This window comes from Coturnix japonica, chromosome Z, assembly GCF_001577835.2.
Source record: "Coturnix japonica isolate 7356 chromosome Z, Coturnix japonica 2.1, whole genome shotgun sequence".
In the NCBI taxonomy this organism is placed as follows: domain Eukaryota; kingdom Metazoa; phylum Chordata; class Aves; order Galliformes; family Phasianidae; genus Coturnix; species Coturnix japonica.
This window is the reverse complement of record NC_029547.1, coordinates 51,573,537-51,595,009: the sequence shown is the minus strand read 5'-3', so window position 1 is coordinate 51,595,009 and position 21,473 is coordinate 51,573,537. Positions and strand designations below refer to the sequence as shown.

At 34.7% G+C, this 21,473-nt stretch overlaps 1 protein-coding gene across 2 annotated transcripts in view; it reads right to left on the bottom strand.

The window, feature by feature from the left end:
• The window catches only part of KIAA0825 (KIAA0825 ortholog), a 218,328-nt gene that overhangs the window by 147,691 nt on the left and 49,164 nt on the right, over nucleotides 1-21,473 (bottom strand). For both annotated transcript variants that reach the window (XM_015849690.2, XM_015849691.2), the window contains 2 exons: nucleotides 7,311-7,481; nucleotides 707-801 (listed from right to left, as the gene is read on the bottom strand). In XM_015849690.2, the coding sequence (XP_015705176.1) occupies nucleotides 707-801; nucleotides 7,311-7,481 (266 nt within the window). The remainder of the gene's footprint in view (nucleotides 1-706; nucleotides 802-7,310; nucleotides 7,482-21,473) is intronic.

The window sequence follows — 21,473 nt, the reverse complement described above, 5'->3', positions numbered from 1 at the left end:
TTTGTTTTTGTTTTTCTCATCCTGGGTCAAGAGTAACCCAATCTTCAGAAAGTATTCTTTGTAATCTAGAAGATATGGGGATATCAACCCACATACTTATTCAAAATACATCTCAGAAAATTGTTCCAGAAGTAAAAATGAGCTGTAAGGAAATTAAATTCCACCACTGCACATTATCAGATTTGTTAAAACACTCAGGTCCCATAAAATCATCAGTAAAATTTGTTTAATAGTAAGTGACTACTAAAACTTAAACTTGTACATATATTCTACAAAGCACAGAGCTTACCACACAGTAGTTTGTTGACATCAAAGACGCTGAACATCATGTGAATAGATGTCTCCACAGTCAGCATTATTATAAAATGCTTAAAGCTTAATAGAATTTTAAAACATTTTTCCGTATTTGACAATATATTTAATATTGAATAAAAGCTATCATGTTTTAACATTTTTTTTTACATGTCGGCTATGAAGTACTTATGGTGTTAAATCCATTCTGTTATCAAACCTAAAGAACACCACACAATTCTTCACAAATACTCCAAGATTTTATTCCACCATAGCTGAAAGTTTGCACCTAGAATTAATTACAGTATAAGAAACTCTGGCAATAGGTGTTTGTAATGAATATGGAGTCAGACTACATTGGAGACACAGACAAAAGAAAATCCCCTACAAAGTGGAAGGTTCTTTTCATACTCACCTCTTTTACCTGAAGTAACTGTTCAGGAAGCACACTGGCTTCATTTGCTCTAGTTTCTCCTATTAAAAGCTCCCCACTAGCTTTCTTCAGAACTCCTGCACAGTATGATAAAGGGGATCAAAGTTAAGATTAATTCTGTAGAAAAGTCAGCAGCCTACAACACCTTCTGATATATCAATATGAAGCATAAAAAAAACTGCAGAACAAGATGTAGTGGAATACTAATGTTATGATAAAGTCGAATTCAGGTTATACACAGCTCCTTTTATATAACATGGTGAAATCCATATTCGATTCTAGTCATATTTTATAAAAAAGCACATATAATGTGTAAAATATAGTTTCTTTTGTCATTAACTCATTTTTATACCAACTGTACAGTCATCTATTCATAGGGAGAACAGATAATGTTAGAGCACCTGTGCAGAAATTAATTTCTATTATTTGTTCAATAAATAAAATGAATTGCTCACAAATGTGTTGCTATAGTTTTTAGTTATTTGGAAAGCCAATATGGTAAGAATAAAAAGACAGTTAATTAGTAATGTTATTGTAAGTAAAATAATGGCCACAAGAAAAAGAAGAGGTCACGCTCCTTGGGAAAGAGTGGAAAAAAGCTCACTTGTAAGCCGTGAAGTTATACGAATATTGGCTGGTTTGATAGGGATGAGTAGATGTCACTTTCATAACCGAATCAAAATGAATATGAGAATAAACTAAATAATGTTGTGTTTTTAAAGTCCATCTCCTAGCATAAAGCAGATGCAGATATTCTAAGTTTAATATAGCCAATGTTAAATTAAACCCAAGAACTTTTAAACCCAATAAACTTTTAAATGCTGCCACACATTACTATTTGTTAAGCATAAACTTAAAGGTCTTCATTCACCTGATGCTACTGGTGGTATACTCACCTGAGGTTTCTTTTCCATTTCTACGAAAAAATACAGTATTTGTGCTTACATGGGATCTCATTTACCTGAAGTGGCTTTTACTTTTCCCCTAAACAGTTCTTTCACACTTTGCTCAGATTTCAAACTTCAGTTTGTATGAAAAGACACAAATCCTTATCACATGAATGTTTAGAGGAGAAAATTTGTAAAAGAACATTTAAAAATGCAAATGTCATGAAAGAAAGAAAAGATGAAGGCAGAAGGAATAATTAGTACTTTAATACTTCCTTCCAAGGTTATATTCTACAACTCCTTTATCATTATAAAAGATTGTATCAATCTATTTAATGTACTTGTTTTCCAATTCAGTTTATTTTTCTTCCCATTCTTGTAAGGGTTATGACAGTGAGACCTCTTGCATTGTTAATACAATTCTTTTTCTCCCCTATACAGAGTTGTATTAACTTAAGTATTCTACTGAATTTTCAAGCTTCCTATCTGCTTTGTAACATTTAGTCTCAGAAGAGGAAGTCACTGTGACAGCTCTAACATCAACTAAGTGAAGCCATGCATCAAGGAAACCACTGAGGACTGTTCAATAACTGTGCATAAGGTAACAGTGACACCAAAGCACCTCACTGGATTCAGTAGGCTCAGACAGAGTTTTTTTTGAAGCTACTAGAAACAGGTCTTGCAGAAATAGGTAATACCATTCCACCACAGATATAAACATATAGGAGAAATAAAACATGTTTTATATCTACAAGATTAAAAAGCTTCCTACTTCCTATCTTCAGTAATATACTTTTTGTATATGTGTGTGTGTGTGATATATTAAGCAAACACTAATAAAAAAAATACTGAAAATGAGCACTGTAAATCAAACTACTTCTTAGCGTAAATTCTATCATCACTTCTGATTTATCTATTGAAATTTATATATTTCTTAAAGAAGATACTTGAACATTTTTCTGCAAGATCAAAGCAAAAATCTTTATAACTTCAGCATCTTTTAAAAGGATGTCTCTCAAAAATTTCATTCTGCACTCCTTTTATTAAACTTTCTAGAAAGGAATATAGACTAAAGGATTTCTTCTGCTGCTGTGAAAGAAAGACCTGTGCAAATATTCCTGGTCCCCTGAGGCAAAGCTTGTAAACCTAAGGGCTTGACAACTTTGCCCACAGTGTTTTCAAAGAGCTCCATTGGAAAAAGCTTTTCTTGGTAGTCATTATCTGATCTGTCCAAAGTTCACCTTTCTCACTGGAATGAAAAAAAAAAAGAGAGAGACATAGATGAAAGTACGTTAGATGTTTTTGATTTTTTAAAAGTCTCAACAAGAAGCTTCTGAAAAAAACAGAGGGAAAAGAAAACTACCTTAAAGATGGGAAGAGAATGCATCTTGGCATGAATCTAAACCACGATCTCCTGTTTAACCCTTGACTGCCACTTAATGTTCCAGGTTCCTTCAAAGAGAACTGCTCCTGTGATGTTCCATGTACTAGCTATCTCAGAACATCTCAGAGAATTCAACTGACTGTAAAGAGAAGCAGACTGTCTTATCACATGATGAGATACCTTCAGAAGACATGGCTAAATGTCTTTTCAAGAAAAATAAAAAGTTGTTACTTCTTTCATTATCTGAAACCTATAGGGAAGAAAGTAAGGATATGTAACACTGAGAAGAAATGTTCTGTAACTGTTAGAAAAACACTGATACTTTCTGAGTGTTAATCTTGTCTGGATGACATGTTGAAGTTCAAGGACAAACTCATTGAGAACTTCTCATTATTTTCTCATCTCCTTTGATTTGAGAGAGAAATTGAACTCCCTGAAAGCAGCAAATAAAATGGGTATTTAGATTACCTTTTCTTCTTTTAAAATTTTCTTTAGATAATGCAAATGCATTTGAAACCCAGTGCAAAACTTAGGTCTGGCAAAGAAAAGTAGAAAAAAACCCTGAAATCTGGAAGGACTAGATGGAGAATACTGAGAAGTTAAAATGGAAAATGAAATTTATAGATTCTTTTTTTTTCATCTACAGAAAACAATTTGAAGAAAAATAAAATAATAATAATAAAAAAAGAGTATTCTGAATATATTCCAGAAGATGACAGATGTAGAACTCCCCAACTGAACAAGGAGAACTATCTGTATCACCTAAAAAAATCTCTCTACATCCATCTCCCTACAGAGTTCACTCTGGTTCACTGTTTCCTTTGGTGCTATTGTCTGCCATGGGGTTACCATCAGAGAACACTGGTAGGCAGTACTTCCCTCTAACATCTATTTTCAACCGCCTAAATTGGTCTTCATAGGATTCCATTGTGCACACTGCAAAGAAACTTGTCTTGTTGCCAGCTAGAACTGTGAACTACATGTCTTTCTTTTCTTCACTGTTCTTTTTTTGGTTCACAAGCAACCTCCTACCAAAAGCAGAATCCGCAGAAGAGACTACATCCAAGCGATAATGCAATGAAAAAGTATGAAGAGAAGCCCAGGTGGCCACCTTGCAAATTTCCAATGTGGAAGCCTTCGACCTCTCCGCCCAAGAAGCAGCTATAGTCCTAGTGTAATGAGCTTTACAAACCCTGGGAGCCTCTTTACCCTTAACTACATACGCCTCCCTAATACAATCCCTTAACCATCTAGCTAAGGAACTCTTAGAAGCCATTTGACCCCTCTTAAGACCCCCTAAGAGTACAAACAATCTGTCAGAAGATATGAAATCTTTGATTCTTCTGTGATAAACCCTAAGTGTTCTTCTTACATCCAATTTATGCAGCCATTGCTCTTTGTCATTGCTGGGTTTAGGGAAAAATGAGGGCCAAGAAACCGTCTGATTTAGATAAAACTCAGATGCCATCTTTGAGAATGAAAAAAATAAATTAAAAAGATGAACTGACCAAAGACCCACTTTGTTTCTGATGGAACTTTACACATGTTCTGTATGTCAAGACTGAAGTGCTACGGGATATGCTGAACAAAAATCAACTAAATCTGCCATTGAAACAACTACATACAAAAATGCAACATTTGACATAAGCACCTGAAAAAAAAAAAAAAAAAGAAAAGAAAAAAAAAGTTGCATTTCTGTATGAGATACAAACATGAAAAGGCACTCCTCAATACTAAAAGTAAACAACAAGAAAAGGAAGCAAGTACAAGGTTCCTGTCTATCTGTTGCCTGGCAAAAACTCCACTTGGATATTAGCCTACATTTTATGAATTGGTTAGCTTCTCTTAATTTACTAGCAAGATACTTTCAGAAAACTAATGTTTCCAAAACACTTTCACTGCAGAAGCTGCAGGTGAGTTTGCATATGCCCAACCTAGCTTTAAACCAGTGAGAGCTAGTATGCCTGTCTAGCAAGAACGACATCTCCATCTGGGCTAATTTACTCTACTTCTTATGCAGCCTGTGCTGCTTTGTAAACCTGACACTCATACCTGAGTTAATCAAAAGCTACTCCGGACAGATCTACATTGACGCTATTGTTAAATTAAAGAAGATTTATAGTAGTAAGTCTTCTAAATAAGTACAGAAGATGACCATTACTTTTTCTGTTCACATACATGTATTCTGCACAAAATAAAGCAAGGATTCTATTCAGTTATTTTTATCAATACACAGTCTCCATCACTTAAAAGAGAAAAAAAAAAAAAGGAAAAGATAAAAAAAGAAAAAAAAAAAAAGAAAAAAAAAAAAGATTACCAGCCTAATATGGAACATTTATGGAGAAAATTTTAAATCCCTCTTGCTACTGAATAGAACATGAAATTACTGGGAACATAGTTTTCATTTTTCCATATCAAACCAGCTTTTACTTCATCACCAAAACCAACATTTCTGTCAATGTAAGATGAAAATAACAGCAATAAACCCCCTAGCCAAGATGTCTTTTATTTTTATGGCCATTTTTTTCTCAGATATTTGTCAAAAATTGAACAAAGTTTTGTGTGTAAAACTTCTTGGTAAGTGAAGGAACACTGAAAACAATTATATGTCTGATGAAAGACCTGTTTTCACCTTTTTTTTCAGGGTAAGTATAATTTTACATTTTCTTTAGAACAGGTTTTTTACCTAGAAGACTACTTCCTATAAACTAACATAAAATAATATTCCACTTCCAGATTTGGTAGAGATGCTATTTAGAGACCAGCTTACTGTAGAGATGATTACTGTACAATAATATTTCTCAAAAAAGATGTCTGAATACACTTCTGATGAACAGTTCTGAATGTAACACTGGAAGAAATGCTTCAGAATAAAATCCTTGCTACAAATTCTGGAAAATACAATATTTCTTGTTAAGACTGTAGTGATTATGTTCTCTGCATTACTGGGGATCATATCTTAGACTCTCATTAGGTAAGCACTTGAAATCAATTCCCAATTTTAGAGTTTTTCTCTCTCTTTTTTTTAAAAAGGGTCTTTAACAGAAAACAAATAAAAAGAACACCTAAAATCATCCTTACTGAATGTATAGTCTATTCTCTAAACCCCGTGACAAGTTTACTATGACACCTTTTTGTAAGATCAGGGCGATAAAACTTAAAACACTGTGAATAATAGCTTACCATTTCTTTAGAACTGATAAAACTGAGAAAATAAAGGAGGCAGAAATACACTAACCCTAAAAGTAAAAATGGAGTTTGAATGCAAATTTTAAGCTTTTATGTACATTCAAAAAATACTTAGGTTAATCTGCACTTCTGTACCTGAGTGTCAATACTACAGATGAAGAACCTGCCAAACAAAACATGTACTTCTGAACTCTTTTTCTTTCATGTTATGCTTTTTTTGTCTGTTTGTTTGCACCAATTTAGTATTCTGAGGACATGCTTCCAGAACACCTTGCTTCTCAGCTTGCAGCTTGACTATGGAAACATTAAACATTTTACTCCATCTATGCTTTCCCCCTGAGCAGCCTGGCCTCATTTCTGATCTGATCTTTACCTACAGGATACTCAAAGCTCTTGAAACCACTTATTCTCTGGTGACCTGGAATCTCTCAGCTGGTAGAAGTAGAAAAGTAAAACATTTTTGGGCATGCAGTGACATGGAAGGTATTTCATGATTTCACACTGTCTTTGTCTGACACGAGTGCTATCTGATGAAAAACAGAATCTAAAGCAGATACAAAATTTAGGTTTGATTGTGAAAATTTTACATTTTGTTGTAGAGCCCAGTTCTATAAAGACAGCCACTGAAGCAAGTGGGATAAGCAGGATGCTAATGGTAAGTGGTTGTGACAACTATATGTGGAATCAGGACTCATATTAAAATATTTATGCGATCATTTAAGATCAATAAAAGCGTTGTATAAGTCTGTTCTTCCCTCTTGAAAAAAGCAGCTTTGGAGGGCAAGTTCAGAAATAGTTACAAAGAATTCAGATTTCACACATTGCTTTGTCCTGTATGAAACTTAGGGTATTTACAAGAAATTCAATAGAAGTCATTATGTTACAGTGTTTGATTGTTCTTCATCAATAACTACTGCATAGCAGGTCTTTACAAACAATCATCAGTTCTTTTCTACAGATCATTGTGCTAAGAGGCAAATCTGCTTATTTCAAAAAGATTTGCTGTGGATATGGTAATACATTTATGTAATATGATGGCATAAATTAGGTAAGTAATTTTGAAAATCATACCAAATTGTTCTTTTGCACCAAGTAGAATCAATATACAAGGAAAAGCATTCATTACCTTGAACATTCTTATTCTTCTCAGTAAACAAAGGCATCAACAGAATTTCTGCAGAGAGTTCTTCAATTTTTTCTTCCATGAATAAAAAGAGCTTGATGAGTTGAGAAAGACATTTGAGTTGATACAACGTTAAGCAGAAGTTCCTTCCTTTTTTGTGGTATTCTTGGGAGGCTATTGAATCAAAATCATAAAGTAAGTTTTACTGTTCTTTAAAAAATGATACTGGAAAATTGAAAATGTAGAAAAGCATAGTATATCAAGTAATTTCACTTGTTGCCATGTCATAATGTACTCTTTTCTTGTTAAAGCACTGTCACATTAGTTCTTCCTAAGTCTTCCGCATTTGTCATCTGTGTGGGAAAGTATAAATGAATGCTAGGTTCTGTTATTCATTAACTATGATTTTTTTTTCTTTTTTTTTTTTTTTTCCCAAGGAACTACTTGGAAACCTTCCCACCCGCAATTTACAGAAAAACCACCATTTTGCAAAAACTGATTGAGCATTATGAAAAATAAAAAAAACAAAAACACCACACATCATTACTATATTTCAATGGCTTGGGACATCACATCCCTACACTGTCACTCTGCAAGTCACCTTGTCTGTTTAACAATCTGCTAGCACGGCACCATTGATGAATATGACATTTGAGTGAAAGGGAACATCAATCTCACACTCCACAAGCTTAAATATGTGGGGTTTGAAAACAAGCGAGACTGTCAGTGAACAAATATCAGCAATACCTACAAGCATTTGGTAGTTAAAAAGAAACCTAACATACCATTTTGAAAGTTTAACACCTGTAATCATAACATACAATCATATCACATACTCCAGGGAATTCTACTTTGAGCACAGAGTATAAAATATATTGAGTTGTTTCCAATCCAGTATTACCATACCACGTGGATATAACTACTTTATTTTTTATAACTTCCTTAAATGTAATAAATTTGCACTTCTATGCAAATGGTAGTGAGCTGGTACCATTTTCATATGGATTTCTGTTGCAGATGTAACATCAGCTGAGCAGTTTACATGGAAAGTGTCAGAGTGCTAGCCAGAATAATTTGAAAGAGAAACTCCAAAGATGAAAACAAATAAAAATTGACTGAAATGCACTTTTATGTACTTTCATATGTCAAATCTCTCTTACCTTGTACTCAGAGCCTCCCTTTTACCTCAGACTTCCTGGGTTATTTTTTTAGGTATTCACAAATCACTTTAAAATAGACATAGAACTAAAGAGCAGAGCTGAGCTCTGAATAAAAATTCCCTAATTTGCTATTCTTGTTCTGCAGCCTTAGAGACTGATCTGTGAGGGTTTCAATGACATCTGAGTTTCCTCAAAGTTCCAGAAAGACATATTCATGTTAGTCTCTTGTATTTCCAGGAATGGCAGAAGAGGGTGCTATTAATAATTACATCTGCTGGAGTCTTGCCTGTCTGAATAAAGAGTATCTTCATCATTGGATTTCCAACTTCAAATCTTAAATATCCAAAAAGTAAAATACTCAGCTATTCTGAAAATTCTCCTTTACTCAAAAGGTTATTAACATAAAGTGAGTTTAAATGGTAGGCAATACCTGCCTGATTCTGCGGAAAGCCAGAAGTAACAAATGCAAAAAGTGAGAACCATGAATCACATCATAAAATTCAGTGGAACATTAATTCTGTCTCCTGTGATTTGGAAACCTTGTGATGCTCCTGTCCCCTCTCTCTAGAATCAAAGGAACTGCCCCTAAGCTATACTGTCCTCGTTAGACTGAAAGGAAGTGGACCTAGAAACCAAAGGTATACTACAGTAACATTAATGCTGGAACATATATATATATATATATTTTGGGTGGTGGTGTGCAGAGCTGGAGGCTGAACTCAGTGATCTTGTGAGTCCCTTCCAGAAAAGAAATTCTGTGGGATATTCTGTGATTATATGTGTCTAGTGTAGTAGATAGCTTGAAATACATACTTATACGAACCAATACCATAATTGTTATATAACTTCCTTAAAGTGGAAAAAAAAAACCAAAACACAACTAAACAACCAACCCACAAGACATTAATTCATATATATAGGAATCAAGAGAAAATTCAAGCAAGAGAAAATCCTTATTTCTGAAAAACACTATTTTTTTGGAGATGAAAAATATATTCTGTATTATGGAAGTAAGAAAGGCCTTTCACTGCTGATATGTGTAGTGATAAACACATTCTCGAAATGAGGCAGTTACTCTGGAAAACAAAGCCTGAAAATATTCTGCTGCGCACACCTTTCTGGAAAAGGGTACACATCAGCTCACCCCCCTTGCTGCTCAGTGCGTGGCCTGTCACAGAAAGGGCTCCTGCCAGACAACAACTGAAGTGCATCAGGAGAAGACCCAGAAAGTGGGAAAAAGAAATTAGAATGGAGATAGGTAGGCATTGACTAGACAGTATAATACACAGCTATTTCACCTGTCTTTCCTCTCTGTGTGGCCTGTACTGATGCGGAACATACAGGAACATGCTTGATATTACATGTTCAACCAAGTCTCACTGTCATTAATTAGTCCAGTGTAAAATTGGCCCTCACCACAGAGTAGTGCATGATGAAAAATTACTGAATGTATATGATTTCTGATGTTATGCAAGGAGGTCAGAGGACTCGGAAGACTCATTTACCCAAGAAAAAGCAACACCTCTCTGTGATGGCCTAATGCTGTTGACAGTATCCTAGCCAGTTCACAGAGTCTCATGCACAGGGTGACTATAAGCACTTCAATTTGATTTCAGCCAACCATGAATCAAAGATAACAATGATATTACAGTCTAACTGGAGAAGGAAACATGCAGCAAGTTGCATGATACAAACCAATTTCCTTCCTGAATGACCTGCACAGTGTTTGCTACTCTCATTCATCTAAACGTGATTTTTTCCCCATGTCTGAGTTTAATGCTTGTAAGTCCTTTTACAAGGAAATAGCTACAGTAGAACCATACACCAAAAGAACATCTGTACTGCCTTCCAAAAACAGGACATGTGGGCATCCCATTGAAGCACAAACTTGCATGAAGAATTTCTGCAAAGGAACAGAAAGACTCTGCTAAAAGGAAGAAAGAATGCACTTAAGGCTTCTGGTACATAGACCGTGGTCCTTTCATTGGTGGAGGGTTGTGGGAATACAAGAGAGACTGTTCAGAGCAGAAGCTGCAGTGCAAGATAAATGGCAGGAGAAAACAAGGTTGAGAACCAAGGGCACTTCCAGAAGAGTCAAAACAAAAAGCATGTGAGCTGAGTGATCGCAGTGTGATAAAGACCCTAATTGAGGGAAGAGCACATGGCTAGGAACAGCTCATGATTCTGACTAGAGAAGTGCCTGCATGCATGGTTAAGTGCTGTATGTGGAATGTTTTGCTGCCTTATAAAGGAAGGTAGAAAAGTTAAAAGAGAAAACTTGTGAATGCACATAAGTGGTATTAGAACCTGGAATAAACCATTTGGATTATTCATGTTCTAATCTGTGCCTCAGACACTGCATAGGGTAATTTTGACCTCCTTCCACATACAGGAAAAGGGCACATAAAGGGTATTGCATTTCTTCCAGCCTGCTGATTCACCACCCCAAATATCAGGTGACAAGCAGCAGAAGTCTGCTATCTGAGAAAAAGCTGACTCTCAGAGAGCTTTGCTTATAGGAAAAAAAAAAAAAAAAAAAAAAGATACCCTGAATAAGACTAATATTAAATGCCTGTCAAATTGTGCGGTGATTATGAGAGCACCAAGGCAGCTGATGCTGTTAAGACACTGTGCATAGTAATACTCAAATTTTGCCTCTGCTGTATCTGAATGGACTAAAGACAAAGAATTTTTCCTAAGTCCTGAAGCACATTCCACACTTGTTGAAGAATTAAGTAGTCCATCTTTGCAAGAGAACAGTTGGCTGGTTGCACAAGGACATATGTAGACAGCTACTCTTCAGAAGGCAAGAAGAAATGAGCAATTTTACTTAGGCAATCAATCACTGTTCTAAACTAGAGGTCAGAGATGGACAGCACTTCATCTTGAGTTTCCATTTAGAACTTGGCCAAGACTGATCCATCAAAAAGGAGCAGACACAAAGGGAGAGGTCTCAAATAGTGTCAGGTCTAGGGACAGAAGAATGCCATAACAGTTATTACATGGCTGAAAAGAGCTGAAGGAAGACATCAATACCACAAGCATAGGGAATAAGATCTACTCAGTAGGAAAGAAGTCTGATAGGAAAAATGTAAAAACAGAGGTGACAAGAAGGGTTACTATATATAGCAATAATTAAAGACAAATCAACAGTTACTTACTTTTTCTAATGGCCTGAGTTAACAAAAAATACAGAGTTTTTAAAATGTTTTCTCTTTGAGACAAATTACAAACAGAAATTAACTAAACCCTTGTTCCTTCTTGGGCTTCTATGCAATCTGAATACTTACTTAGCTTTCAATGGAAGTGTTTCAGTATCTTAACATGAGATCTGCCAGTCCTAACATCCACACAGAAACATCTGAATTTTCAAGTGTTCGAACCCAAGATAAGTTTAGCAAATGGTTGTGCGAATTAGAATAGAAGATCCACTGTAAACTAGGTCATGGGTTGTTTCTCCCTTCTTCTACCTAACTGCATAACAACTAAAGCCCTGAAATATTACAGCAGTCATGCCACAGTTCCTTCTTTTCTTCCTTTCTTAGACCGGAAAGGTCTTGAGCAAAGCTAAAAGAAATGACTATGAAAGAACCTGAGTAGAAAGAGCACAGGTGACACAGAAACAGATATTCAGAAGTTTCTGCTGTAAATGGTCAAGAATCAATCCATGTTTGTTTTCTTGCATGAATGATGACATTTAGTTACTAAGTATTTAGATTCAGACACTGACAATACAAGATGAGAATGTAGTGAAAATATACCCTACAAAATCTATATCTCACCATAATTTCCAAGAACAATGCTTACTGATATAGAAAATATTGACTAGAAAAGAACAAAAGTGGCTTTTTCTTTTTTATCAGATGAAGTTACACAGCCACCCTTCCACAAACAATGCCATTTCTGAAAGCATTTCAAGGCACCCACACACAGAAACTGCCAACAGTCATCCACGGTGAGTTTCTATTTTGTCAGTTTCTCCAGTTAACCCTTCATCTCATTTTAGCGACCACAACATTTTGTGGTAAAAAGCTCCAGACTTTAACTACACTCTGGGTTAACGAAAGTGTCATTTTGTTTGAGCATTTCATCTGCCAGATCCACTTCATGCTAACTTGTTTCACAAATCAGTCAACCACTGATACCTATGTGTTCTTCTAATGCTTCCCATCATTTTATAGACATCTATCCCACCCAACTTCTTAATAGCTTTGCTTCCAAACTTAAAAAATCCTGGCTTGCCTAATGTTCTCTATATGGAAGTTTCACATTTTTTATCATCTTGTTGCCTTTCCTGAAGTCTTTCCCACTTTCTTTCACAGCAGTAACTAAAACATTTGTCTACGTAGAACACAGAGCATAAATACTCTATACACGAGTATTGCTAGAGAAATCAGGAATGATTTTGTAATGTTACCAGGTTTTGAATTCTATTCTATTCTATTCTATTCTATTCTATTCTATTCTATTCTATTCTATTCTATTCTATTCTATTCTATTCTATTCTATTCTATTCTAATAATCTAAGTACATTGTAGAGGCTAATTCTGCTTTATTTCAAACCTAATATAAAACTTATTTAAGTTACTAAAGATAAGAATGCCCTCTTCAGAAGGAAATATAAAGAAACAAACACAAATCCTAAAAATCAGCACATCATTCAAACTCCATGGTTAAACTGAGCAAAGATGTAATACCTCTTCAACAATGAATCTCAGACTTGTCTCTTTCATTTGTATGTTAAGAAAGATAATTTCTCCAAAGTAATATGACCACTTAGAGGCTCTTAAGAATAAAATACCCGTGGTACCAGAAAGATCACACTGCATTAGCGATAAAGTTTTCACACGCCCAAGTGGGTTCTAAACCAGCAAATAAATTAAAGCATTTTTCAAGCACCATAGAACAAAAGGCACATAAAGTACTTCATTATAGTACCTTACTTCCTCCTGAATACTTAAAATAAGTAGCAGAACTTCTGCCTTCATCACTTCACTACGAAGATGAGCCTATCATTCTAAAAATGAAGCATCAGGAGAAATAAGGCTGTGCTAGACTTAAATTATCTGGGTACTTGCTAACTTGTGATTTCATAGAAAATTTCATAAGCAGCACAACCTTCAAAATCTGCAGCTCTTGATACCACTAAGTGAAGTGTTTCCAACTTCCCTGTTCATAGCTGGGAAGCATTCAAAATCTCCAAAGGTTCATGAAAATATGCATATGAATGAATACCAGAACTTCAAAATAACTTTTGTGATTTCTTATTTTATTGAGCCTGGCACTTTTAAAATAATAATAATAATAATAATTATTATTATTATTATTAAATAACAATTTATAAAAAATATATATAATTATATATATATATATTATATATATATAATTATATATATAATTATATATAATTTATAAATAAATTATAAAAAATAATAATAATAATAATTATTATTATTATTACTATTATTATTATTATTATTATTAAAAATTTGACATTCACAGCATCACAAAAAAATTGAATGACTAATTCTGATCATTTCAGCCTATCCAGGGACATGACACAGTAAAGTGTGGTGCAGAAATCTTTGCATCATAGGCAAGCTGGCTGTGTTCAAGAATGGTTTTGCTATGACAGCGTTGCTCTCGGATTAATTAGTCTTACTACTCAGTGTACAAAGACACATGACTAAACTGCTTTTGAGACTCATGATGGAATCCTTGGAAAGCAACCTGACGACTGCCTTCTTCAGTGATTACAGTGGGGATTTCTCCCTCAGCAGGAACCAAGGGTTTAAAACTCTTTTAATCAATTTTACTAAAAAATACCTTCCCAGTACATTAAATATCACTCCCCTGCCCCAATTTGTAAGCCTTAAATTCATAGAAGATAGACTTCCAGTATTGTTCCTCAAGGGACACAAGAAAGCAATGTCAGACATTTCAACCAATAATTTTAGATGAGCAAGAAAACTGAAAAGAAAATGTGTAATGTTAAACTTAAAATCTAAGCAGAACTTGCATATAAATAATAAAGTAATTCCATAAATGAAACTAATGCTTTGCTAAAATCTGAAAATAAACAGCCCAATAAAGCAAAAGAAAACTCAACTACTGGCAGGGATATTTCCAGGGCTAAATTTTCAAACCCGTACAGATGGAGTTGCATACATAAATTCCATTAACAATAATGTGCTCCTCACCCCTCAGTGATATTAACTTTTAAGTGATGCTATAGGCATTGTAACAATCTTGCATTTATGGCAGCATTCATCTGCAGAGAGTGTCTCCTAAACAGAGCTTGTATATAAGCTGTACTGTCATTTCAATTGCATTTAGTAATGGTATATTCAATTTTTATGGACATTTGCTCACAGCTTTCTCTTCTTGAGCTGCATGGTGATATATGCTTTTTAATGTAACTGCTAGGTTCAAATAATTAGTATTGCTGGGCATAATCATTAATTTCCTCATACTGTAAAAGGCAACTTAATATTTCTGCACAGCATATGTAATACACAGTACTACACAGAAATTATTATAAACAGTGCCAGCAGTTTTATATACACAGTACTTAAGATAATTACAAAAAATATCTTCATTACTGCACGCTAACATTTTTTTAACAGTTTAATTTGGATAGGTTACAAGATACATTCAAATCACACGAACACAATTACTGCAAACCCAAGAAGCTATAAAATCTTCCCAGCCAAATCCCTTTGACCCTGTTAATGTCTGTTCCTTGTTAATCTCAGGCAAACGTTTGTAGTATGCGTTTGTTACGGAATATGAAAAAAAGAAAGGAAATCCCTTAACAGTTATTGATTCCAGCATTTACTGACTGAAAGTTAAGTGCCGTTTACAGAACAGAACAGATGCAGATGCTGACAAAAAGGTAAACAATTGTTGCATGGCTTACTGCCAGATTCTAAGCCAATATATTAAACTCTAAGTGAAGCACATTTCCCCTATAGATTGCACTTATTGCCACTTCATTTCCTATGTGCTCTGTCTCTCTATTGCTCTGCCTGGCACTAAGCTATTTTCAGTTCTTTGGTGACCCCTGAGGCCTACTGCTACCTCACACAGCCATTAGTGAAGGGAATTGCATGTGTCTGACATGGCCTGAAACCAATTATTTGATATTTTCTTCAGAATGATGCCCAACTCTGTTGGGAATGAGCAATCATGAAATAATTTACCTCCTGATTTAATTTTTTCCCGCACAAATTAGTTGTAGCTGAGCTAGCTATACACACCTGCCTGTGACATATCTCTGTCTTATCAAGGTTCTACTTGAAATGATGAAAAACGGAAGGGGGGAGTAGAGTTGAGTAGAATAGGTTGGGGAATCATGCTTTAAAAAGGCATTGACAAGTTTATCAGATATACTGATCACATGTACTCTCTGCTGATTGAAAATGACAGATCCATAAAGAACTATCAGTGCAGCAAAGGAAGCCACATGGATGCAAACTGTTATCAGAGTGTTTAAGGTTTTTTAAACACCTGTCTTACTTCACAGCTCGCTCTCCTTTAGTTCCAGTGTAACACACAGGTGCCATGAGACTTGGCTAGAAAAGCTCATGCAAACAAATTGCAGGTTGGATTACCTCCCTCCACCTTTTTGCTTTTAAATGGTCTCAAATTTAAAAACAGCAATCATTTTCTTATTAGGCATCACTATTAACATCAGGCTTTTGTAACATCTACACTAACCATCCACACCATGCATATATTAAAAAAATAATATTGCAGGAAAGTAAGGGATTTCAATTTATGTACAAACATGGTAAGCATGTATAAACTTGCACACATTTAATCAAGTGAGGTTGTCTGTCATAGAAAAAGAGATGTTACTGCTGGCTATTCAACAACCTCAGTGAAGACTATACTAATCTTTTGAAGGAGATGTGCTATACATGAAAATTTAATCAAATCTACACCACAATATCTTCACAGATAAATGAAACCAGTTTCACCTCATCGTGACAGTTGATGTTATCTAGCAAATACCTAAGTCCTTTGCCAATAAGGAGTATACACATCTATCAAAATTAAATCTTCACATGAAATCATGTTCACCGACCAAATGACAAAAGGATAGACCAGTGCTGGAAACAAGCTGGAGCTACAATGCCTGATCATGCTCTGACACCTAATTTATGTAATAATCTTAAACAAGTCATCTCACCAATCTAACTACTTGACAGCATACAGCTATTTCACAGCTCTGTTGGGCTAATTACAGGGAATTTGTCAGGTGCTCTAAGAATGAGCTCTAAGAAATACTAACAAAAAAACTTCACTCATCTTGCTCTGAAACTATTGTACCATCAGGCCCACCAAACTTCCTTATGAATGCTACCATTTATAGGACTTCCGTATATTCCTCTAACTCCTAAAAGAAAAACTGTGATTTGTATTTGAAATCACGGTAATTAATGTTCTTATTTTTATCTTACATCCGTTAGCATCTGCAAATACAGAAATGTCTGCTAACTTTGTTTCTATCCTCTACACTTACACTTACAGTGGAATGGCCAGATTTCACACAGATCAGTTCACTACTTCACACCCACTCTATTAAAATTAAGATTGTTAGGAACTTTCAACCAATCACAAAATTCTATCAAGCATTCATCATCCCTTTGTTTAGTCTACAAACAATATTATGTATTTCCCTAAATAATAGATTAAAGTACTTCTGTCACTTTTGCTTCTCTTACTCTTTGGAATTTCCAAGATACAACAGAGGCAGAAAGTGACAGCTTTTGTTCTAATAGGAGAAATCACTCAGAAAAACACTTATAAAGCTGGATTCCATACTCACACTTCTGCTTCACATATCTGCTAATTTCAAAACCCTAACCAGGCAAAAACACCACAAAGTTCTCGCAAGCATTTACACAGGAATAAAAAAATCATTCTCTTTCAAGTTTAGGCAAACAGGAAAAAAAATTAAAAATAAAAGTTAAAAAATAAAATTGCCATTTCCTAAGTTCCAGAGAAACACCTTTGGAACACTTTAACAAACACTTTGTAAGATGGCTAGAACAATTTCTGTGTTGCAAATGACGGATTAATAATACATCAACATAGATGTCTACATACTCATTCCTATTTATTGCCACTACACTCTTAGAATACCTATTTATACGTGAGCCGATATTATGGTGTGTTGATGAAGATATAATTTCTCTATTACAGAAAGTCCTGTCTCTGCTGGACTTGTCCTAGCACATGAACAGTAAGTCAATACACTTATCTTAAAATAAGGAGATTTAGATTTTAACTTGAGGTCGATCAGCAGATGAAGCAACTGAGAAAAAGGAAACCCTTCTTGAAAGTCTGAGACCAGTAACTGAATCAACTCCAGACAGTCCTCAATGGCCAGGGGTACTAAAAAATTCAGGAGATACTGATGTTAAGTTCATAACCAGGATGTTGTTATTCTCTCTGGATAGATAGAAAAAAATATCCACAATGCCTTGCTATATTTAGCACATGCAGTGACAGAGTAAAATAACCTAAAGCTTTATGTAAAAAAACCCACAAACTCAGTAGATACAGTAGTCCTTTGACTTAAAACTAGAGAAGCTTTTTAAATTTCCTAATCAGTGTGAAACACAAATTCATATTCTAACTTAGGACAGAATATACATCCTTTGGATGTAATATACCTCTGATTTAAACAGAAGAATTTTTTTGTAAACTAATCTGCCTAAAACTGCTTTGCTTTTTTTCTAAAAGTTAAAGTTGTTCTCAGAATACACATTTTGTGATAGAACAGGTTCTCTGTCCTGACAAAAAATCACAGCCAGGGCCATCTAGTTAACTTGTGCTTATATGACGATAGACACATATGTTGAAAAGACTCTTGCAATAACTTTCAATCAGTACTGCAGGAGTCCTTTTATAAGAAATTTTTGAAGTTCTCTTTTATCTGCTGCAGTCCTACACATTTTTCTTCACATACACAAATAAGTAATAGAGAGACTAGCTCAATAATTTTCTCACAAATTTTGTCACTTACAATTAAATGGAACACTAAAGTACGTAACTCCAAATTGACCCCTGGCCACTCACAAAGTATTAGACTGGAGAGTAAATCACTTTCATCTTTTAAACTTGGGAGGAGAATGCAAGAATTAGAGGGCACAGTGAGTTAAGTGCTCACTTTGTGCTGAAGAAGAATACCCAGGTGTGCTGAGAGAGCAAAATGAAGGTCATTAGTTGGTGTTTTCTAATTGTAGACAATTGGAAAGTGGAAAAAATAAATAATAATAATAATAATATACTACACAAAAAGCCCTTGGACTTTCAAAGAATTCAATAAACAGATTCAAGATCCTATTCGGAAAGATAAAAAGAAATTACTTCATTAGGATACAACTGCCCATACAAATATAAATCAAAAAAACATCAACAATTTATTGTTCAGTAATATATAAATAATTTGGAAAGAGAAATTAGTGTTTACTGACACAGATAAATAAACAATATGCTACTCAAATCCTGAAATGGGTATCTTTTCAGTATGACAAGGGATCCCTAACGGGATTTCACTGTCACTGTTCACATTATGAGCTTAATAGCAATTTCAACCAACAGCTCTAAGAAGAAGGAAGGTATTCAGGCATGATATGGGCTTTGAAATTCTGTCAGTTCAATTGACATTTCAGCCACTTAGATACTGTTATCTTACCCCCTACTATAAGCTTAAAAAGTAACAAGCTTAATGCTTTTGTAATCTTTACCAAAATGTCATTCTCCCACTAGAAACACATTTGTGGTCCTGGGGTAATATGCTCATATGGCCTTTAAAAGAATACCTCTTTTTTATTAAAAGTTCTGATCGCTGTGTTCAAACAGATGGTTTTGTTTTCTCTTCAGCACTACTCATATTTCCATTTAATATAATTGTGCAGTAGAAATCAAATGCAATGCTTGCAAGGATAAGAAATAAATAATATGTGACAAAAAGGCTATGGAACACATTATTTCCAACATTAAATGCAAACATATTTATTATGTTTCCCTTGAGTAATAGGACCTTGTTTTGCCTGTCAAAATTTTATAGGTTTCCCAAGGAACAAAAACAACTGCAGAAATCTGCATCGTATCTGCCTGTCCATGGTTTTTTAGCTTCCTACTACAGATTCCTACCCACACTATCTGGTTTATTTACTTATTTATTTATTGGCTGACAATGAATCCTATTGAATATCACAATTTTGATTGGCATATCATATGAAAATAGGGATCTCTAGTATTTCTACAGTGAAAAATCTCATTAAGACACCTGAATTTTTACTCTTTACATATGTAGGACCTATGTAATTTTCTGTGATGGCCTCAAGTCTACTGTGCAGGTTAGATACAGAGACCATAGATGTACTGCAGTTTCCATTGATACATACTTCTTCTCTGTCTTTCACTAATGGAAACTACAAGGTTTTTCATCCCATCTGCGCAGAACAGGAAGACAGTGGCATACATCACTATGTAGAGTGGAGTTCAAGAAGTAAGTAGACATAAAGTCTACTTACATGTATGTACCACCCTTTTCCAACAATTGTCCCATCTATTGCTTTTTACAGGTCCATTACAGCCCTGTTCTTGTCAGACCCACATCACTGGGAAGTCTACAGTGACGGAAAGTAGAAAATGCCAGAGAAGCAGAAATGTAATTGACACACATCAACTACTTTTGTCATGCAGAAAGAGAAACTGAATGCTATGAAAATGGATGAGCAGCTTACACTGGGCCTGCTGTAAAAAAAAGAAGCAAGGAGTTCCAGTTTCTGATACCTTTTCTTTATTTTTCTCTTCACAGTCTCTGAGTCATTATGGAATTTGCTGTATTTAGGTCTTTAAGTACTTAAAGTTTAAATTTATGGAGAAAGCTTTTAAAAGCTTTTAAATACATTTCCACAATTAAGTTTTAAGCTTTTATATTTCTAAAACATTTGGCCATCAGCAATATGTTATATCTATAACTTAAAACTTGTTTGTATTAATGCAGATATCTGGGCTATATAATGAAGGTGAACTACCGAGCACGTAAAACTGGCTATTATTTACCATTCCCAACAAAACAGCGGATACTTTATATCAGCATAGTTTGTCAGCACATCATAAAGATGCAAAAGGGTTTCCTAGGAGACAAAGAGTAAGTCAAGTGACCACCACACTCTCGCCGTTTCTTCTTAAGGGCTAGATTTCAGAAATCCTGTGTATCTGAAAATATGATGGTAAACCAACTGTAATTATAGCACAAGTATTGAAATTTATCTGCTCGAGATAGCAACCTGGACAGAAATCTCAACAATGGTTCAAAAACATAAATACTATTCATGTGAAACAAAGTCTGGGATTATTTAATTTCCAGATATAAAGAGGAGAATACATCATACTATGCTATTGAGCCCTAATTATTCTCAGACATTAATAACTTTTTTGTTTTGTCTTTCGTTTTTTTGTTCATTTATGCAGTCACTAAACTAGCAGGTATCAATGCTATTTGAGGACAGCTTCAGGATGAATGATGTCAAAATAGATTTGCTTTATCAAGCCCTTTCACTGAATTGCCCAAAGCCAACCCCATTTCAAGAGGTTACTCCAAAGCCTGTTCCTCGTGTTGGTCACATCTCCACTACACAAGTACAGCTCCATTAAACAACAATCAGTACTTGTATTCAAGTTCAGATACACACTATATTCAGATTACATGTTCCATAAACACTATTATATTCCTTAGACATTCATGAATATTTAAACACTGCAAATGAAAAACATCATAATTGAAATCATGCTTTGCATACATCTTCTTGATAAATTTGGTAAAACTTTACTTGAATTTATCCTTACAATAGCACCAAATTGGTTATCTTTTTCAGAAATAAGGAGGAAGAAAAGAGAAAGGAAGCCTCCTGAACACATGAGTAACATGTGGTAAATGTGGCTGGTACATTCAGGTAAAAATATTAAGTCTGAATAATAA